Consider the following 22212-nt stretch of genomic DNA (forward strand, 5'->3'; position numbering starts at 1 on the left):
GGGGTGCAGATACCTGTCTAATGCCACTTCCGGCAAAGACTCCCACGGGAGTCTATGCCTCTTCCTGTCCCCCCGCGCTGTCTGCTGGGACACACATGGTCCCAGGAGATAGCGGGGACCAGTTAGGACGTGCAGCGCGACTCGCGCAAGCGCAGTAGGGAATCGGGAAGTGAAGCCGTAACGCTTCACTTCCTGATTCCCTCACAGAGAATGGCGGCGGCAGCTGCCGAGGACTGTGGGACAGTTCGGCCTCGGGTGCCGACACCGCTGGATTCGGGGACAGGTAAGTGTCCTTATTTTAAAAGCCAGCAGCTGCAGTATTTGTAGCTGCTGACTTAAAAAAAAAAAAAAAAAAAAAATTTTGCGGGACTTCCTCTTTAAGGCTCAGGGGAGGAGGTAAGGCTCCAGGTGCTCATGAAACTCAGAGCGGGAATGAACTGAAGTTTGGCATTTCATGTGGCTCTTAGCAATGCAGGGAAAGAGTGTAGAGTGCACGATACTCCACCCAGCACATGACGTCAGCACTTAGGCCCTAAGCATTAATCATTTCCAAGAGGGAATTTCAAATGCACCCCACAACAAAAAGTAATGAGGTTACTCCCAGTGCTCAGCCCAACTGGCCTACTCGCTGAGCAGAGACAGTAAGCGCTGAAGCAATGTCAACGACTGTGGACCTGTAAGGCTAAATTCACACCGGTGATTAGAGCCAGTGTGAATAGTAGCAACAGGAATCAGATTGCTGGGGCGACCAGCCCTTTTCACTAGAATGACAGGCAGCTGGCAGATACAGCTGTTTTCTTCAAAAGTAGTGTTGAGCGATCAAGTTAAATAGGTGCAATAAACTATAGTGCCAATATTTTGATCAATAATAAAGTCCAGTGTTAAATCAATTCATAAAGTCCACTGTGAGTGCAAAAAAAACCTTCATATAACCAGTGTGCACCAACCACCATGTGATTATAGAGCCGCTTACCAGATACTTAGACCTCACATCTCAAGAGGTCTAAATCAGCATTTAGATGGTAACAGATCTCACATGGATGGATAGCTCCAGCTTGCGTACTCTCCAACTATGCCTTAAGCCTCTCTCACATAAATATGGCATGCCCCAGAGCGGTCCCTGGATCGCTTCACATGTAGCAGTCTCACCACCACAAATACATACCAAAGAAAGAGCAAGGATATCCCATAGTGAAGTACTGTATAACATGTATTCAATAATAGACCAAGTAAGGTACTCACAGAGAAGTATTAAAAGCATATCACACAGCACCGGCAATGCTCCAGGCAGGCGTGATGACGTCACCGATAAACTTCAGAATGGGGTCTGGAAAGTGCCTTATGCCAAACACAGCGCCCTATAAAGGGCATTTTCAAGCTACCCCAACAACCTCCAGTAAAAAGGGTCCAGAAGCCAGGCTGAGGACAGCCACGCCGGGCAGCTGCAAGCTCCAGCAGTGATATAGAAGAGTGTTGAAGAAAAAAAAATACACTAAATACAAGTACAAATCATGAGTCAGTCTTACACAGCAGAGCTGAAGAAGAGACATTCATCCTAACCAAGACCTTCACATTTAAACTTCCCTAAAACATAAATTAAATCCTCAATACAAGCCGACAAAGCCCCCAAAATAGCCATTCATATTGGCTACACATACATGCGCTATTTGCCCCCCAAATGACAGCCGCATTAGACAGCATTCTGGCATCACGCGAAAATGTATTTTATTGACTGAGAAGAGCAAATGAACATCCCCAACATTATGCGATTTTAAATAGGATGACTAAAACAGGTGTGCAAAGGAATGGCAGACAAAGTCTATTCAGAGCAGTCAAAAGTTCTAGTGCAGAAATAGAAACTAAAGGAGCAAAATGTTGTTGACTCGTAAGGGAAACTTGTAAAGAAATGCTCTGGCTTTTACGCACATTACAACACCCTACTCACTGCCCTCAGGGTAGGAGGTGTGTATATGTAGAACTAATTGATTCTCAATGTTGTACACACCAGGAATGGCATGTAATATTTCTGATGCAGTCTTGACTCACATGGAGTCATAATATTTTCACCTTAATGACATTCCATTTTCTAAACATAGCCAGAAATTCCATGGGTTGCCATGAGGAAAAACAACCATGTATCGCAGCGATTAAATAGACACGGTCACCTGTCCATTAAGGTCAAAGTGACAGTGCCTCCTGGTAGCCCCCCTCCCCCCAACAAGGTATGCTCACTAATCCACGCTCCTTTGCTGCCTGCTGGATCCCTATTCCCTCAAAACTCTTGTTTCGTTAGTCTAAAGATCACCATACACGTTACAGTCTGTACAAATCGCCTTTAGATCAGCCAACTATGTAGCACAATAGTCTGCTTACATACAATTTTTTTTTGGATAGAATAGGTAGGTCCTCATATTACAATCTTCGAAAATCTAAAGTTGATTGTACAAAGATTGTATATTCAGATTGTAACGTGTATGATGAAGGGACTTCTGGGGATAGAGGGGGGTATATGACCTCCCCCCCTGTGGCAGTGCTTGGGCCTGAGCTGCCAGTCCTCAAGCTCAAACACTTTCATGTGAAGAGGGGCAGAGTGACAACAATCAAAACCTACGCGGGGGGGGGGGGGGGGGTTGTGTGATTCCTGCAGTGGGAAGGTAGCAGGGGAGCGTGAATGGGCGAGTATACCTTACTGAAGCGGTGGGCTATGAGGTGGCACTGATATTTTGCCCGACTCTCTGTGGTGCCCCATTGCACCAAGATTCCGCCCCCCCCCCCCCCCATTTATTTTCAAGCTCCAGTTTGAATTGCCCACTAATGCTATGGTATTTAATCTATTTCAGATGCTTATAATACACATGCAAACGCAGACACCTAAAGTAAAGACAGATCAGACTCACAAGAAACAGCGACTGGTAACCATTTAGAAACCTGGTGGCAAATATTTCCTGGTTTTAAAGCACCACTCCACCCATATAATTTGCCAGCATGTTGTGCTTTCAACTATGTGCTATGGAAAATACATTTCTCTAGCATTTACTGAAGGAAGCAGCACTGCAGATTCATGGCATATAGGTAGACCTATTATAAAGCTCCAAAAGTTTGCTCAGTACCTTACAAAATAAGAAAAAGAAAAAGACGGTGGTTACAATACAATTGAAGACAGGAGGGTTAGGAGGACCCAGCAAGTGGTACAAAAGGCAACAACTGTATGGTGATGAACTAGAAGGAAGAAAAGTTCAGTTGTTGGGTAGAGGCAGGAAAGAGTTCCCTAAAGAGCGGAACAGGAGATAGCCAAAACAGATTGGCGTACGGAGTTCCAAAAGGATAGGAAAGCCACTGGAGAAGTCCTGGAGGCAAAACATGGGAGGAGGTGGTGAGGGAGCTAGAAAGCAGGTGGTTTTGGAATGAGCGAAAAAGATTTTTTGGATATTTTAGGAGGAGGCAATTTTTGAAGGGCAACAAAGCTAATAAAGGGTCTGGAGGATATTAGTTATGAGGAAAGGTTGCGAGCACTGAACTTATTCTCTCTGAAGAAGAGACGCTTGAGAGGGGATATGATTTCAATTTCACAAATACCTTACTGGTGACCCCACAATAGGGAGAAAACTTTTTCGCAGAAAAGAGTATAACAAGACTCGCGGCCACTCATTAAAATTAGAAGAAAAGAGGTTTAACCTTAAACTACGTAGAGGGTTCTTTACTGTAAGAGCGGCAAGGATGTGGAATTCCCTTCCACAGACGGTGGTCTCAGCGGGGAGCATTGATAGCTTCAAGAAACTATTAGATAAGCACCTGAATGACCGCAACATACAGGGATATACAATGTAATACTGACACATAATCACACACATAGGTTGGACTTGATGGACTTGTGTCTTTTTTCAACCTCACCTACTATGTAACTATGAGGCTGGTGATTTAGTTGTGGCAAGAGTTGACTGAATACTATGCAAAAAAAATAAATAGGCCAGTTCCTTCTAGAGGCTATGCTCCTATAATACCGACTTAACAGTACAACCCAGTTTAGCCTAGTGTCCTGAGGCGGAAGAACATCTTTCCCCAGATCTGCTGGTTCAAGATTGTTTTTTTTTTTTTCCAGCCAAGCAACTCCCCATGGTTCCATGCGTAATCTAAGACTTGTGTCTCCTGCAGCCAAGGAGTGCAAAGTCAGACTGAAAATCATTACTTCACAACGACAGACCTCTATATATGCAGAGGCATTCCTAGAAACAGTGGAAACAGTGCTTCCACAGAGAATGCCCCACAGCACCTTGTAAACTTTACAGACTATAGCTTATATAAGCACACAAACATCTGTACAATGTCGTACTAGATTCCAGTCACTTAGTACCTAGTCTACGTGCAATGATCATCCACAGGGTACTCTAGATTCAATTTTGGACAGCTAATCTAACCTCTTAAAAGCTCACATTTGGATATTGTTATAGCCAGATCTTGATTGTGTGCGTTAACTGCAACAGCTCCCTCCAGGTTCCAGAGCTACCAGACCTGCAAGCCTTGACTCTGAAGACTTGCACTCTCATATGCAAAGCGGTATTTTCACTTATTTTGGCTCTAAAAGGTGCCAAAGGCAGAGTCCTATTAAAGCCTAGGGCTCTGGAGTAGCACTGATGCCTCCAGACTTCCTGGGCGACGTCCCAAAAGTTGGTGGGGCTTTTTAGAGATAAGTTCTAGCAGTTCTCTGGGCTTCAATGCTGCAAGAACTCCTCTTTTGTGGTCTCATTTAGTCTTTTAAAAGGGCCACACACCTTTTGGTTTAGTCAATATTTTCTAATTTGACAACTGTAATACAAAAAAGAGCAGTTGCATTTGCCTCCCCAAAGCAGACCATTTTCTGTGGCCCCAAGTTCAACAACGTAATGAGCCAATTATCTATGTGCCCACTTCTGAGCCTTCATTAGAGACTTCAGGTCGCTGGTAAGTTGGCTAAAGAAACTCTCTCTTCTCTTATGAAGATTTTATTTCATGAACTTGCCTACACTCTCACTATAGGATGGGCATCCTTCTCTCCTTTGACTCATCTAGTTTTTCCCAAGCCAAAACACTGAATTTCTAAAGTGCAGGCCTCTCCTCTTCTCCATGAGTAGAAACAGTGGGTGGCTTTTCTATGCCACTAGAAGCTAAAAAGTTTCAGGTCTAACCCAGGCAAATATCAAGACTTTGAAAACTAGGGGATTCATTTTTGTTCTCCAACCCATATTACAACGGCTCTAAGCTCTTAAAACCCAAAGTGCTCAACTAAAGACTTTCCTTATTTTGACAATTTCAAAATTTCAATTTCAAGGAATTAAGGTCCCCCATTTCTAACCTTAAAAAAGCAAGTGTCACCCCAGTTGAGGATGACACCCCCCTCCCTTTCAAGGAGTGTACAGATAAGCAGCTGTGTTCACTTTTCAGGCCCTTGTAATCTGAAGCAGGTTCCTCTTTCTGTATGTTTAGACTTTGGCCCTGCAGACTTTTGAGGAGGTACAGGCATCTGCACTAAATTTAAAAAAAAACTACATTTTGCACAGCACCCTTTTCTACTTTATGAACTATTAGACATAGGGGCACAAACGTCTATGCAACACTGCGATGGATCCCAGTCACTTGGTGTCTCAATTAAGTGCGAACACTAGCAGTTAGCCATAAGATGATCTAGATTAAATGCTAGTTGGCCAACAAACTTGAGTGATTGCATGAAGGCAGAACCACCCAGCTCCCATTCATTAGGGACAGTTTGGTGCATGCCTGGGCGAGATTGTCAAAAACACTCAAGGGGGAAGGAGTACTCATCTTGCTCAGTTTCACAAGGGTAGTAACCCCCAACACAAAAGGGGAGCCCCTCCTCGACGTCACAAGTGTGTTCCTTATCCCCCCCTCATTTCTCAACTCACCTCTCTACAGACAGCCTTCTTGGCTAGCTTCAAGCAACTTTGGCAAGCCAGAACTTTCAAGGCCATAAACAAATCCAAATTTTATCATGAAGGCTTGTCCCCTTTGGCAGATCTCTGAGTGGGGGGCCATTTTAACCTTTTGGCTTCAGCAGATGCAAGTGGTACGGGAGATCCTCAGGCTTAAAAAAAAATAAACATTTTATAACTCAATGCCACAAGGCTATTTCCTTTAAAATGTTCATCACTTCTTGTTGGCATTCTGTAGACCTCTTTCAGATTTTGTAAAAATTGGTTTGGATTAGTTAACCCTTAAAAGTGGTTCAGGGGTTTTTACTCTGTGTACAGGTCTCAAGAAGGGCAGATTCAGATTCTGGACCTCCCTACTCTCAAAACACTTTTGGAAGGGGGGGGGGAATCACAAAAATTCCATATAGGATTGGTTTACTTGGTAATGGCCTCCCTTTGCCAGGGATACTTTCTAGCATTCAGAAAACTCATCTGTACATCCCCATATTCCCAAATATTAGCTGAATTGGGTCCGATTATGGATACCAAGATTGTGAGAATTTTTGGTTCCCTAGGAAAAGTTGACATTACAGACTTGAGTCTAGCAAATCTCAGCACAGTATAGATTCTCGCTGCAAAAGCTGCAGTGCTTAGACTGATGGTCTAAAGCACAATTCCTTGACAAAAAAAATTTGCACCACTGCTGCAGTGGGGCTCAGTTCACTGACGTCAACATCAGGAAAATCCTTTCCTCCGGTCAGATCAAAAGTTCTACTGGCCAGATCTCTTCTCTTAGGGTCTAGTATGGTGTTCCGATTCACCAGATTTTACAGTATGGCTGTTGAAGACCAGGTGCTGAGGAATATATTGTTTGGGCTGTCATTTCCACAAAACTTTGGGTTCTTTAGTCATCCTCTTGCAAGGTGTACGTACAGCCATATTTGGAAGGCTTATTTTAGATGGTGAGCTTCTGGGGCTTAACCTCCCTGGCGGTATGATTATTTCGGATTTTAGGTGCTGAAAGCGGTACAATTATTTTGCATGGAAATTTGGCGTTTTATATTGTAGGTCTGTAATTCTTAACAATAACACACTTAAATCTGTCCAAAACAAGAGTCTAGTAGATATCCCGGGTATAATAAAGTTTGAAACACAAAAACATAAATTATAATATAATAAATAAAAATAAATAATTAAAAAAATAAAAATAATATAATAAAATAAATTTCCCCACGATTCACTATCGCTCAATTCTGCAAGTGTTCTAATTTACTATCGCTGTTTTCTAGCTGGTCTAAAACCACTTTTGACGTAAAGGGACACTTTTTGGTTGCTATGGACAATCTCCAGTTTCCAGGCAGAAAGAACAGTATATATAATATAGAACTGCATGCAGGGCATAGGACAAAGCACTGGGGACAATAGGGATGTGAAATAATTTCATACAGTACTGTAATCTGTAAGATTACAGTACTGTATGTGTTATGCTTTTTACAGTTTTTTTAATTTGCCGCCAGGCTCCGCCCCCGTGCGTCGCGCCGCTCGCAGGGAACGGAGCCTGCCACAGAGAGGCTTCGGGCAGAGGACGGAGCCCTTGGACACTGCGGGGGACATCGCAGGATCCCGGGACAAGGTAAGTAACGCCGCCCCAGGATCCTGCAATGCGATCCCGAGTGTGGCTCGGGGTTACTGCTAATGGGACTGAATTTCAACCCCGAGCCACACTCGGGAAAACCGCCAGGGGGGTTAAAGTCTTTTTGGTTAGTTTCTTCTCTGCAGCTGGGCGTTGTACTACTCAAGTACAGGTTTCAGTCTTGGTCTTTTCCAGCAGCTTCTGGCCAACCATGCTTTAGTTTGTTCTGTTCACCCATTGTTCCCCCTGTAAGACCCCCTCTCAAACCATGGGATTTAAACTTAGTCCTTCTATTTCTTTAGAAACCTCAGTTTGAGGCAATAATGGACATTCCTCTGTGGATGTTGTTTAGGAAGGTGTCTTTTTTACAGCCATTACCTCGGCTAGGGGTGTTTACGAGATGGCAGCCTTTTCTTGCAAAGCCCCTTTCCTTAGTCTTCACAAGGATATGATAGTTTTGACCACAGTTGTGTCCTTCATTCACCCTAATGAGGACAGTGTCCTTTATCCTGACCAGACCCAGTCCCGCAAAAAGGAAATTCTTTCATTCTCAGTGCGATTAGGAGCTGAGCGGGTCTTTCTGAATGCTACTGCTTCTTTCAGGATGATCAATTCCTTTTTAGTAATTTTAAAGGGTTTTACAGCTTCTAGTGAAACAATTTCTACATAGATTTGCTACCATATTTCGCAGGCTTATGCCGCCAAACAGCAATATATTCTCTTAACGGTCATCCCCTCAACCCACTAAGGCAACACATGCTTCCAAGTCCTTCCTTCACCAGGCATCAGTATACAGGTTTGCATGGCTCCAATTTGGACTTCTAACCACACTCAACAGGTCCTGAAGAAGCGGGTAATCCCAGAAATGCATTGACCTACGTTTAAACTTACCTTACACGTTTTGGGGAACTTTATGCATTAGCTGCCAATTATGATTCGACCTCTGTGATTTCTTGTAATATTTTTAATATTGAAACAATAGCAAATGTAGCAGTGTCTCGAGATGATTAATTTATTGCAATAAAATTGCCCAAAAAAAAAATAAAGGTTTTTGGTGCTTACAATTGGAGGCATATTAAATGTCCCACTACACTTTTTGAAAAAAAACCTCCTTTCGGGGACTTTTTTTTTCCACTAAAAGGGAACGTTCTTTCCTTTCTCTGCCTTTTACTACTTTTCTACAACCGACTTGTACAATAGGTATAGCGTTACAGCCACTAGAGGGTGTTGGTCCCTTTTGTGTTTTGCATTATGTCCAATCTTCCTAGACAGCAGTACACACACACTTTATGAATTTACAGTTCTCTGTCCTTCAATAAACTAGGAGGAAAATAATTATATAGAAAACACAAATTTACTTTTAAGCTAAACTCATGGCATTAACCCTCATTAATAGTTATCAACAAGCAAGCATAGTGATGGGGTTTAACTACCAGGATCTGTCTGTGGATGTGGTTATGCACTCAAAAGCTAGGAGACACTGGCGTTGATTTACTAAAACTGGAGAGTGTAAAATCTGATGCAGCTGTGCATGATAGCCCATCAGCTTCTAACATCAGCTTGTTCAATTAAGCTTTGATATAAAAAAAAAACAAAAAAAAAAAAAAACCTGGAAGCTAATTGGTTTCTATGCAGAGCTGCACCAGATTTCGCACTTTCCAGTTTTACTAAATCAACCCCACTGTGTGAGGTCAGGCAGTTGATACGTTAACAACGTTCACACTCTGACCCAAGCAAAACAATAAAAAATAAAAGACAGTCACTGGCAATGCAAGTACAATCAAGGAGTCAGGATTTTGTGAAAATATGCAATGTGCTGAAAAAGCTCCAGAATATAACTTTCTCCAAAGTGATGCATTTATTTACATATAAAAATTATGTTACAAATGGCTTAAACATTCAATATATATATATCGCTGTGATGGCCTCAGGGCCCAAACTACATTTTTAGCTCTGGTTACTGCCTACAATAATTTAGAGTATTAACTGTGGAAGCATTTCTGTGAACAGAAGGTATCTTAGTGATACGACAAAATATATATTAACCAAGGGCAACAAGCAATTCAAATTTTGTTTTGAAATTCATGAACACCACAACACTGTGAAGTAGACATATGGAACAACTTAATAAGGTTTATGTGTAGGCCGCAACCTTTGTATGCTTCACAAACTGTATGAAAATACCAAACGTGCCAAGGAAGCTCCAATGAGAGCTCATATTAAGGCAAAGAAACGTGTGAAGCCCACGGTGAATCTGACTGCACCATGAAATAAACGGAACTCCTCCTTCTCCAAGTAAGCTGGGAGCAGTCCAAATGACCCCCCGTACTGCCAATGACCACAACTACAGGTCCTAACAGAAGTAAAGAGGTAGTCCAGAACTGGTACCTAACAGCAATGCAAGTGGGGGATCGGCAACAAATTATCGCAAGTCTGGGAACCCCACAATCAGGTGATAGACACAATAACTTTCTGAACGGCCACTATGTCTTCCAGCTTTTTCTTTATCTTCAGGAAATGTCGCTTGAACTCTAGGCCATCACCCTGGAAAATAAAATCACTCGTTTAAATTTGATGGCAGCTTAGATCAAAATTACATTTGATCCTTTTTAAGAGACTAATAATTTTCTATGTTTCAAAATGATTTGGGCCCATTACAATGCAGCCCCTGTAATGTAGATTTAAAGTAGAACTAGAGGCAAAACTGTTTTTTTTAATTTCGGATAGAGCAAGGGAGGGTTATAACCAGTCAGTTTTTTTTTTTTTTTTGCCATCTGTGTCCCATATCGGAGATTTCTCTTCACTTCCTGTCCCATAGCCAAGCAGGAAGTGAGAGGCGATCCCTGCAAATTAACGGGAAAAACCCTTGGGGTCCCGCAGGTCACCACAACTTGAGTCCCCATTGGTAGATTACCCCTCTATTACTTTTCTGGGGACAACCCAAAATGTGGGATTTTAATTTTTTCCACTTTCAATGATAATGGTAAACAGGATAAATGGAAAGCGGGAATCTCCTTACCCACTTTACCTCCGGAAGGATTTACCCCCTTCACGACCAGGCCATTGTTTTGCGATATGGCACTGCGTTACTTTAACTGACAACTGCACGGTCTTGCAACACTGTACCCAAATAAAATGTATGTCCTTTTTCCCCACAAATAGAGCTTCCTTTTGGTGGTATTTGATCACCTCTGCAGTTTTTGTTTTTTTGTGTGATAAACAAACCAATGACCGACAATTTTGAAAAAAATATAAATATAAATATATATATATTTTTTTTTTACTTTCTGCTATAAAACATCCAACAAAAGAAAAACAAAAATTTCTTCATAATTTAAGCCAAAATGCATTCTGCTACATATTTTTGGTAAAAAAAAAACAAAAAAAACCCAATACGTGTATATTGATTAATTTGTGCAAAAGTGAAAAGGCATCTACATTTTTATGGAATTTTTATTTACTAGTAATGGCGGCGACCTGCGACTTATAGTGGGACTGCGATATTGCTGCGGACAAATCTGACAACACCTGATTTTTTGGGAACCAGTGACACCAATACAGTGATCAGTGCTAAAAATATGCACTGTCACTGTACTAATGACACTGGCAGGGAAGGGGTTAACATCAGGGGTGATCAAACACTTGATACAAAATACTTGGGTATTCGATCAAAGATTCACTGATCAATTTACAAAACACGGTTTAAAAATAAAGTACCTTTGAAAGGCGAAAATCCAGTAATATTCTTTCCTCCATCTCCACCAAATTAACCTTAAATATCAATTTGTTGTTTCGCCTGTCAGTTGTCGAAAGTGTCACCTGGTACAAAAAAAAAAAAAAAAAAAACAAAACAAGTTCATTTAAAAAAAAATAAATAAATAATATTATAATATTTTGAAAAAATATAATATATTGCAGACACGAGGACAAAGTATATCTGAAGCCAAATATCCATTCCCACCCTTTCATTTTGGATACAGTAGGGAGCAGCTAAAACAAAACAAAAAGACAGTTTTATATTTTTCTTTTTTGCTTTCTGCATCCACTGAAGAGATTTACCTTCACTTCCTGGGATGCAGACCTAAATTGAAAGTGAAAGAAAATCTCTTCATAGCGCAAAAAATCCCCCCCCCCCCCCCCCCCCCCCCAGGACAGTTTCCAGTGGATCAAGCATTCCCACTGAAGATTTACGTTCTATTCCTGATCAACTCCAAATTTGGGCTTTTTTTCCCCCTCCCTTTCTGCTCTGAAAATGATATAATTCCTCCGATTTCCCCTCCTCACAGTACCTGAACTATTACATTTAATTGCACAATACAATAGAACATAACTTGCTAAACAGTACTGATCATGTTCTGGTGTGTAGGGGATTATGAAAAGCCAAAACAAGACAATAGGTTTCAGGTACCTTTACAAGCAATATTTACATTTAAATATATATGCCTACACTACAACTATTGAACAACTATTCACACACACATAGGATGGCCCTGACCACCCCAATCTTTTTGGAACAAATTTCTATACTTAAAAAGGGCTTGTAAACCCTCACAGTTTTTCATCTTAATGCATTCTATGCATAAGGTGAAAAACATTTTGTGCTGCAGCACCCCCACCCCCCCCCCCCGACCCCCCCCCCCCCCTTACCTGAACCCGATTGTTCCAGCGACGGGGACGAGCACAGCAGCTCCAGCCGCTGTCTCAGGTCCTCATTGGATAGATTAATAGCAGCAGGAGCCATTGGCTCCCGCTGCTGTCAATCAAATCCAGTGACACAGTGGCGGGGCTGAGTCCTGTGTCAATGGACGCAGCAGCAGGACTCGGGAGAGTGGCTCTCCGTGGGGGCACTTGAGTAGAGGAGGAGCCAAGAGCGCCACCGGGGGACCCCAGAAAAGGAGGATCGGGGTCGATCAGGGCCGCTCTGTGCAAAACCCACAGAGGAGGCAAGTATGACATGTTTGTTATTTAAAAAAAAAAAAAAAAAAAAAAAAAAAAAAAAAACACACCTTAGACTTACCGGTAACTGTATTTCTACAAGTCTTTCAGGACAGCACCTGGAGAGAGCGCAGCTCCACCCACTTCCCAGGAAATACTGCAGTTATTCCTTTAAAGCCTGGACACTTCCGCCATGGCCTCAGTTGTTACCGAGTACCTCTGGCCATGCTAAAATTATATAAGCAACCACAACACATTAACATTTATAAACATTTTTAACCCAAGGGAGGGTCATTGGCGCTGTCCCGAAAGACTCGTAGAAATACCGTTACCGGTAAGTCTAACTAAGGTTTTCTCACCTCGTCTTTCAGGACAGCACCTGGAGATGACAGATGAGTACTTACTCTTAGGGTGGGACCACCGCTTGCAGGACCTTCCTGCCAAACGACTGCTCTGCTGCCGAGAGCAGGTCTATCCTATAATGACGAGTAAAAGTGGAATAACTCGTCCATGTGGCCGCCTTACAAATTCGACCTGGTGAAGCTCCAGCTCGTTACGCCCAGGACGTAGCTACAGCCTGAATTGAATGGGACACCACCCCTGCGGAAGGTTCTATTTCGGCAGCCCTATAAGCTTCGTGGATAGCCATCCAAGCCACCTACCATTCGTGCTTTTAGAAGCTCCCTAACCCTTACGAGACCCAGAAAATAAAACAAAAAGAGAATTGGATCTTCTAAACTCCTTTGTTACCTCTAGATAGCGTAAAACGCATCTCTTTACGTCCAGACTATGAAATTCTCTTTAAGGGCCTGATGGATTTGGACAAAACGTTGGTAGGATTATCTCTTGAGCTCTGTGAAAAACTGAAGCAACCTTCGGTAAAAACCCTGGGTCTGTTCTCAGCACTACCCGGTCTGGGAAAATTTTCAAGAAAGGCTCAATGGCTGAAAGGCTGATGATCCAAGGGTCTAGATCACCTTCTCTCTGGAAAAACTGATAATGCAGCCATCTGAACTTTCAAAGGTGCTTGCTGCCAAACCCTTTTCTATTCCGTCTTGTAAAAATTCCAGAACAGAAAAGTTCTCCTTTGGGGAGTAATTTTTCAAATCACACCGTGGCGTTGTCCGACAATATCTGGATGTGTTGGCCTCTGATAGTCTGTCTGAAGGCCCACAACCCCAGAAAAATGGCCCTTAGATCCCTCCAGTTTGAGGATCTCCTGGATTCCTCCACTGACCAGGACCCCTGAGCCAACTGGTTCTCTAGATGTGCACCCCACCCCCTGAAGCTCGCATCTGTTGTGAGAATTTTTGCTGCAGAAAAAATCCAGAGCAAACCTTTGCTCAAATTGCCTGATCCCTCCACAACCATAGCTTCCTTTTTACTGGTGTTGGGATCTTTATCTGTTTTTCCAGAGACTCTCTGTAGGCCCAACTTTGTAGTATTGCCTGTTGGAGGCCTCTCGCATGGAGGCGGGCCCACTGAACAGCTGGGATAGAGGCTGTAAGAAGCCCCAGTGTGGACATGGCTGCTCGAACTGACACAGACAGATTTTCCTGCACTCTCTTTACTGCCGCCTGTACTTTTACTATCTTTTCCTCCGGGAGAAAAATCTTTTCCTGCACCGAGTCGATTACAAAGCCCAGGAAAATGATCACTAGAGAGGGAATTAGGCTTGATTTTTCTGTATTCAAAATCCAGCCCAGACTCTCTAAATGGCTCTGTGCCCTTTTCAAATCCCTGCGTAAAAGATTCTCTGAGCTGGCGAACAAGAGAAGGTCGTCCAGATATGGTACGACAGATACCTTTTCCAACCTGAGTGGTGGCAATGCCTCTGCCATGCTCTTCGTGAAGATCCTTGGAGAAGCAGAGAGACCGAACGGGAGAGCTCTGAACTGAAAGTGTGACACCACTCCCCCTGCTCCGATTGCCAGACGCAGATATTTCTGGGACTCCGGTGTTATGAGAACATGCAGATATGCGTCCGTTAAATCTATGGAGGCTAGAAAGCACTCTGCTAGCAGAAGCTTCCTCACGGAATAAATTGTGTCTATCCGAAATTTTTTGTACTGGATAGACCTGTTTAAATTCTTTAAATTCAGTATTAACCTGAATTTTCCAGACAGCTTTCTTACTAGAAAAACATGAGAATAGAACCCTAGTTCTTCCTCCCGCTGGGGTACTGGGATGATTACTTTTTGTGGCAGGAACTCCTGCAAGAGCGATGTCATTGCCACAGACTTCTCCTGATATCTGGGTAGTTGTGTCACATAAAAACGGAACGGTGGGCTTTCTGAGAACTCCAGTGCGTAACCCTCTGAAATTACCTTGAGAACAAACGCACTGGACGTCGCCCCCTCCTACTGCGGAAGAAAGGACTGAAGCCTTCCCCCCACAGTCGGGAGACAGCCACTGGGTTTTAGTGGGTTGACTGGGGAGACAAAACACTCCAGACTTCCCTTGACCCCTTTGAGACCTCCAAGGTCTCTTCTGTCCTGTTTCCTTTGAGTCCCGGGTCTGGAAAAAAGGACAAAAATTCTTTTTAGGCTGCGGTGTCATATTCTTTTTGGTCGGGAATGCTTTTTTCTTGTCCGCTGTACTATCTAGAACAGCGTCAAGATCCAGGCCAAATACTAGGTCACCCTCGAAAGGTAGGCCACATAACTTTGCTTTGGAGGCCGAATCCCCCAACCAGGTCTTGACCCACAAAGCTCTTCTAGCAGAATTAATTAAAGCTGAAGATCTTGCGGAGATTTTAACCGACTCAGCTGAAGCATCCGCCATATAACCTACTGCCTTTTGTAGTACTGGCAAAGTATCTAACAAATCCTTCCGAGAGGTACCTGCCTCAATATGGCCCTTCAGTTGTTCCAGCCAGTATTCTAAATTCCTGGCCACCACTGTAGATGCCATAGCTGGTTTGAGATTAGTTAATGTAGAATCCCAAGCCTTTTTCAATAAAGAATCAGCTTTTTTGTCCATTGTGTCCTTTAAGACCCCCATGTCCTCAAAAGCCAAATCAGTGTTTCGTGACACCTGCGAAAAAGCTGCATCAAGTTTAGGTCTCTTGTTCCACACTTGTGCGTTATCGTCATCAAAGGGAAATCTCCTTTTGAGAGACCTGGAAAAGAAAGGGGCCCTCTCTGGATCCTTCCATTCCCTCTTTATAGAATCTGTCAGCACTTTATGCACCGGGAACACGCGATGCTTGACCTCATCCATGCCCTGATACATCTTGTCATGTGGTGACAATTGAGCCTTATCCTCCTTAATATTCAGGGGTGGGGGTATGGTTTTCAGAAGGTCCTCTACCTCCTCCAAAGAGAACCTATAACGAGAAGAGGAAATCTCGTTTTCCTCCTCTGATCCTGAAGACTCATCCTTCTCCTCCTCCACAGACTCACTAACCATTCTCCTGGTTGTAGAGGAGGTGTAAGCGCTGGGTGGAGAACTCTCTGCTGACTGTGCTACCGGACGCTTGTCCAGATAGGAACGGAAGGATTGAAACGTATCTTCCATTTCCTTCCGGAAAGAAGTGAGCATCTCAGTAGGCTGGACAGAAGGTTCTTTAGTGGAAGTTTCCTCTCTGACCAGATCTGCTATGCAAGTTTTGCACAGTGGTTTAGTCCATGCCTCCCTAAGGGCCGCTTTACATAAAGCACACCGTTTTTTAGGGGGAGGGGAAACCTGCTTGGACTTTTCTTTAGATTTTGTCTGAAAAACACCAAACCAACAAAACATTTATAAATAAGCTGTGCATAAAGATCTTCTCGTTAGCAGATCTTTAAAATAAACAGACAGTGGCACAAAACATACCCCACAAAACCACCGCTGTAAATAAACACATGCTGCACAGAAAAAAAACACCTGTGCAGTGTGCGGCACACAGAGGAGGAAGGGAGGGAAACAAAACATAGCCCTGATAATATAGAGACCCCTGCCTCTCCTACCTGGGTCTGGCCTGTGCATGTGGCTCCTGCCACTAATGCTGGTTGCGCTGGATTCAAACTCCAGTAAACCGCAGCCGTGGGGTAGCCATTTAGAGAGCTTTAGGTCTCTTTATATTTGAATTTTCCCAGTCCATCGCCGCTGCGAGGACTGGAAATTGCACGGCTGAGGCCAGGAACCGGAAGCCGCCAAGCGCCGCCGGATGTCCCGCCCCGTCCGGCAGTGACGTCGCCCGCCACTCGGAACGGCTGTGTGCAGACCTCAATACTCCGCAATGGAGACAGTCTGCACCCGCCGTCTGTTGGAGCGGGGTCCCCGGCAGCCTCTGCCCTCGCCGGGCTCAGAAAGCAGGAGACGCCGCAATACCCCCCCACCTGTCAGGAGGGGTATTGGGCTGGGCCTGAAAGAAAGAATGCAACAAACAGGTATGCCCTTAACTCACCTCCACCTGGAGAGAGCGCAGCACACCCCTGGTTCCCTGCAGCGCTTCCACCATGGCCGGAGGAAACACTACAACTGAGGCCATGGCGGAAGTGTCCAGGCTTTAAAGGAATAACTGCAGTGTTTCCTGGGAAGTGTGTGGAGCTGCGTTCTCTCCAGGTGCTGTCCTGAAAGACGAGGTGAGAAAAAACAGAAAGCTTTACAATCAATCACTTTAAACGGTGCACCAAGCTTCTAACTTAGACTATAAGGATACACAATAACCTAGCAAGATGATTAATAAAACGTACCTGATTGGCACAGCCTTTTCTCCACACATAACCCATCTTTTCGCAAGTGTCCTTCAGATTATTATAAGTACTTTCAGCATCGACGTTGGTGAAGAATCGGGTCATCCTTTTTACTAAACGGTGCCATGGGTTCTGTGGGTGGTTTTAGGGGTTTATTATAAAAATCGACAGCAATGATAAAAATATTCAGGCAGATACAATGAAACAGATGACTGAACAAATGCCTAAGGAAAGTGAAATATGAAATTTGGTAAAAAATTATGTTGGGCTTACCTGGGAGGCACCCGGAGTGCCCAGCAGCTGGCTGCTTAGCAGCATGTTTTCTGGACAGGCCGGTTGAGAGAAACTATATCCTTTACCCTGCACCAGGCTGTCTATATTAGAGGAGTTACTGTCCCAGGTCAGGAGGGCTGTGCGAGGCTCAGGCTGTGTGCTGGAATACTTTGTCTTCTCATCACTGCAAGGCAACAGGCTTGGTTACAATAGTAAACACTGGAAAGAGTATGCTCATGGAACGGTCAAGCCTAGTACACACGGGTCGAATGTCAGGCGACATCGGCCATAAAAACCAGTCGACATTCGGCCCGCGAGTATGGCAGCCGCTCCGACAGAAGTTTAGCTGGCTTCTCTCGGACGAGCATGCCGGAAAACTAGCAGCCCACCAGCTCCCGCTCAGCATTCTCAGCCAATGGCTGAGAGTGCCGACCCGAGTGTTCTGGCAGGGGGGGGGCATCCCCCTGTTATATTGTATTCTAACAGCAGAGGAGATCGCTGTACAAACATTGGATTGTTAGTACAGCGGCTCCGGCCAGAGCTGTCAGTTTTTTCGAAAAAAAAACAAAATCCCACAAAAAAACAAAAAACAAACTAGTGGTGTGTATTAGGCCCCTTTCACACGGTCGCCTTCGTTGGACGGAATCCGTTTGCTCTATCCGCTGATCCCTACTGAGCAGGCAGATGACAGGTCTATCTCTGCTCACTGTGAAGAGTGGAGACTGACACAGTCCCGCTCTCCTCTAAGGGGAGATCGGGTGAAAACGGATCGCCTGTCCGGTTTCATCTGATCATATGCAATCCGCCAGATGGATGAAAAATAGGACCACCGTTCATTTGGATTTTGCGGACAGGATCGGATAGCAGCGGATGATCGCGGACATCCGCCGCTCCATAGGAGTGAATGGAGAGTCCGATCAGGTCTGCCTGAAAAACTGACAGGTGGACCTGATCGGACAGCCTGTGCGAAAGGGCCCTTAGGCTTTGAATTGCAATACCAGCAACCACTTGCTAGTATATATTTTTGTTTGTGTGTCAGTTCTGAGAAGAATAAGGAATACTATATCTGAACAGTAATTTGGAAAATGTATAAGATATTAAACATTTCATCACTTAAAAGATGTTTAACCCCCAGTCAATGTAAGGACATTATTCTGTGGAATAAACATCTACGGAAAGAAAATAAATTGCAAAGTTGTTGGGCTTGAATCACAAGGAATAATGTCTACATTGCACGCAATATTTCCACCACAAGAAATCCCTTAAGGCTCCATGCACACTGAAGCTCAAAAAAGCTTTTTCTGGACGCCAGATTGCTGGCAGAAAACTCTGGTTGAAAAACCTGCTTTTAACAGCGTTTTGTACTAGCGTTTATGAGCGTTTTTTAGCATTAGCGTTTATGGGCGTTCATAAAAATACACAGAGGACACTCCAAAAATCCCACAATGCATTCCAAACTCCCACAATGCATTGAAAAAAATAGAACACCGAACGCTAATCAACACACGTTTATCGGCGTTTGGCGTTTTTTGGTGGTGAAAAACGGCACTTTGAACGCAAATTTCTGGCGTTCAGAAAAAAGCCCATAAACTCCACTGCTCATTAAAGCTAAAAAACGTCCATGTGTGCATGGACACATAGGTTAACATAGAGTTGGGTTTATGGGCTTTAAAAAAAAGTGCACAGAAAGCGTGGGGCCTTTACTCAATTCAAAAGTGAAGTATGGCCAAAACTTGTTTGGTTATTCTTCTCTTGTGGGTCACAGAAGTCCACTTATACGGTTGCACTCCTGAGACCCAGAGTCTGCATACAACGGGCTAAAATCGCTGTCAGCTGACATCACAGACCTGTTTCAATCTTTAAAAGGATCCCGACAATGTCCGGATCCACCCAGATTCCTGACCTGCAGCTGGCTCAGCCTCAGTGACTCAGCCAGCCGCTCCCGTCGCTGCACAGCCCAGCACTTCAATGAACACTGGAGGGACAGAGCAGAGCACAGCGATTGACAGTCATCGCTTTCTGCTCAGAGCGGCTACCAAAACTGAGCGATCAGCAATCATGCGATTGCTCAGCTCTCAGACGTAGAGCCGGCAGTGAGCAGCTTGAAGGATTGGACCAATGCTGTAGATGGGCGTGTATGTTTATTTTTTTTCAATACCAAACTTCTCCTTCAAGTGTTAGAGCCATTGCGAAAAATAGTCTGGAACAAATTAATTTCCTCTGTGTAGTGTTGTCTCCTCTTTGAAGCTTCCAAGAGAAATTTGTGCAGGCCAATATGAGAGATCTGGGTCAGAAATCATGCACTGCATTCTGTAGAACACAGGGGCCCCATTTAAAAGGATGTGTACACAATGCACATCAACCATACAAATGTTGTGCAGTAAACTAAAGCACGAGAAAAACACAGAGTGACATTTAAAAAATTTCCGTCTTTAGCTTGCAATTACACCTTTATGCTTTTACCAACAAATTCTTCTAAATGATAAGGTTATTGAAAGAGCACTGGCCTGTGTAAGAGAAGAGACTTGTCTGCATCACTACGTATGTGTTTACTGAAAACTTCAGATGTTTCTGTTGCACCCCCTGAGCATACGCGGTGTCTTTTCAGACCTATTGGGAGGACAGAAAACAAATAAAAAAGGAGAAAAAAATTGCGACAAAGCGGTTTAGAAACGTACTAAATACTGCTAACGTTACATAAATTCACCCACCATTGACTATGGAAGACAAGCGATTTATTGGTAAAGGTATGATATAAAGAGAGCCCTGTGGTGTTTTTAGTCATGTAGGCAACTACAATTAGTCATCACCTTAACGTAATTTCAGATGTCAAGAAAAGAGAAGATTAAAATATATGTATATATATATATATATATATATATATATATATATATATATATATATATATATATATATATATATATATATATATATAATAAAATCATGAAGGCTGCCAATGATGACCTAGCTCAGGGGTCTCCAGAGGGCCAGTTTACGGTTCTTCAGACTTTAGGGCCGGACTGTGGTCAGTAGGAGTAGGAAATGACTTGGTGTCAGTGGGAGGAATAGTGGCCCATCGCTGGTGTCAGTGGGAGGAATAGTGGCCCATCGCTGGTGTCAGTGGGAGGAATAGTGGCCCATCACTGGTGTCAGTGGGAGGAAAAGTGGCCCATCGCTGGTGTCAGTGGGAGGAAAAGTGGCCCATCGCTGGTGTCAGTGGGAGGAAAAGTGGCCCATCGCTGGTGTCAGTGGGAGGAATAGAGGCCCATCGCTGGTGTCAGTGGGAGGAATAGAGGCCCATCGCTGGTGTCAGTGTGAGGAATAGAGTGTCAATAACTATGACCCACTGTTGCTGACAGTGGGAGAATAATGCCCCAAGGGCTGAAAAAAGCAAGCAAAGGGCCGCAGTTTGGAGACCACTGACCTATCTCAAAATGCTGTCATGATGACCTTGCTTCTATACTTTCTGGGGCACTGACCTTAGAAATAGACAATTACTTTGTTTTGACTTTCTTACTGTGTATATTTGTTAGGGCGAGTGCCTGAGGAAGTGATGAAGACACAAAGCCAGCAGCAGACCGGCACCTAGCATTGTGAGATAGGGGTTCAGCAATGGTACATGATATTTCTTTAACAAATAGCACACAAAATGAACAAATGCCAACCACCAACGACTAGAAATCAATGTTTTTCTCTAACTCACTTGAAAAATTAATCCACAGTCTTTGAAATGGAGGTTATTAAACGCAGACCCTACTCAGTGAACACAAAAGGCACAATTTACAAAGCTTTAACGCAAGGATAAGGTTCTCTAACTTAGCCATGTTACTATAATTTTTTAATTTCATTGACTCAAAAATCACTCACTTTTATGAAAATGAGTACACGTTATTGCAATAGACACGCTCCTATGGATCCTCCTGGAGCTGCGTAAACACATCTCCAACCCCATATTAAGACACTCGCTGAAGATTTGGAATTCAATTAAGTTTTCAGGGAAATTGATCTCTCCCCATTTTCCATTGGCTACCTTACTTCATAACCCTTCCTTTAGTCCCAGCATGGAGGTGGCTGCCCGCTTCCGATGGTGGGCTGCTTCGGGTTTCCATCGCATCCAACACCTCCTAACCCTGAAGGGGGATCTGTTTAGCTACCTCCAATTGCGCAACTTTGTTCACTCCCATTTGAAGTATATGGACTCCTTACTCATCCACACTTCTTTTGAGCGCACCTGTCATACCGATCCTTCGGCTAAATCCATTTTAGCTTTGATCTACAAATCGTTACTATCCGACACGTCTGACCAACACTGTTCAATAGGGGGGCAGATTTGGGGACCCCGCTGGAAGCTTATCAATAGTCTCAAGTTTGGAGACACGGTCACACATGGGTCAATCCAATTCATCTTTTTTGGAGGCTATTTAAAATTCATGTTGCGCTGGTACACGGTGCCAGCAAGGCTAGCGAAATTCAACTGAGGCGCCTTGGACCTTTGTTTCTGGGGCTGTGGTTCGGCTGGTACCTTTCTACATGCGTGGTGGGAGTGTTCAAGGATAAAAAGATTTTGGATGCGGGTATACCAACTAAAATATACTGGTTTTGGACGTCAGTATTCCCAAGAACCCTTATAGGGCATTGCTCAACCTGCTCAATGCACAGCCAACCAATTTAGGCCGATATCTTATTTTCACTGCCTCCAAACAACCCCCGGTGAGATTAGAAATCTGGGGACTGTAGCACAGGTTAAAGCCAAGATGGCCTGGTTTTTAATTAACGAAAAACTGGCAAC

General features: G+C 43.7%; 1 protein-coding gene across 2 annotated transcripts in view; it reads right to left on the reverse strand.

The window, feature by feature from the left end:
- Nucleotides 1–9380: 9380 nt before the first annotated feature.
- The window catches only part of CHEK1 (checkpoint kinase 1), a 48108-nt gene continuing 35276 nt past the window's right edge, over nucleotides 9381–22212 (reverse strand). For both annotated transcript variants that reach the window (XM_073603558.1, XM_073603559.1), the window contains exons 9-13: nucleotides 19931–20033; nucleotides 17424–17607; nucleotides 17151–17282; nucleotides 11254–11355; nucleotides 9381–10080 (exon numbers count right to left, since the gene is read on the reverse strand). In XM_073603558.1, the coding sequence (XP_073459659.1) occupies nucleotides 9985–10080; nucleotides 11254–11355; nucleotides 17151–17282; nucleotides 17424–17607; nucleotides 19931–20033 (617 nt within the window). In that variant the 3' untranslated portion in view covers nucleotides 9381–9984. The remainder of the gene's footprint in view (nucleotides 10081–11253; nucleotides 11356–17150; nucleotides 17283–17423; nucleotides 17608–19930; nucleotides 20034–22212) is intronic.

The sequence above is a fragment of the Aquarana catesbeiana genome, linkage group LG10 (assembly GCF_042186555.1).
Source record: "Aquarana catesbeiana isolate 2022-GZ linkage group LG10, ASM4218655v1, whole genome shotgun sequence".
NCBI lineage: Eukaryota > Metazoa > Chordata > Amphibia > Anura > Ranidae > Aquarana > Aquarana catesbeiana.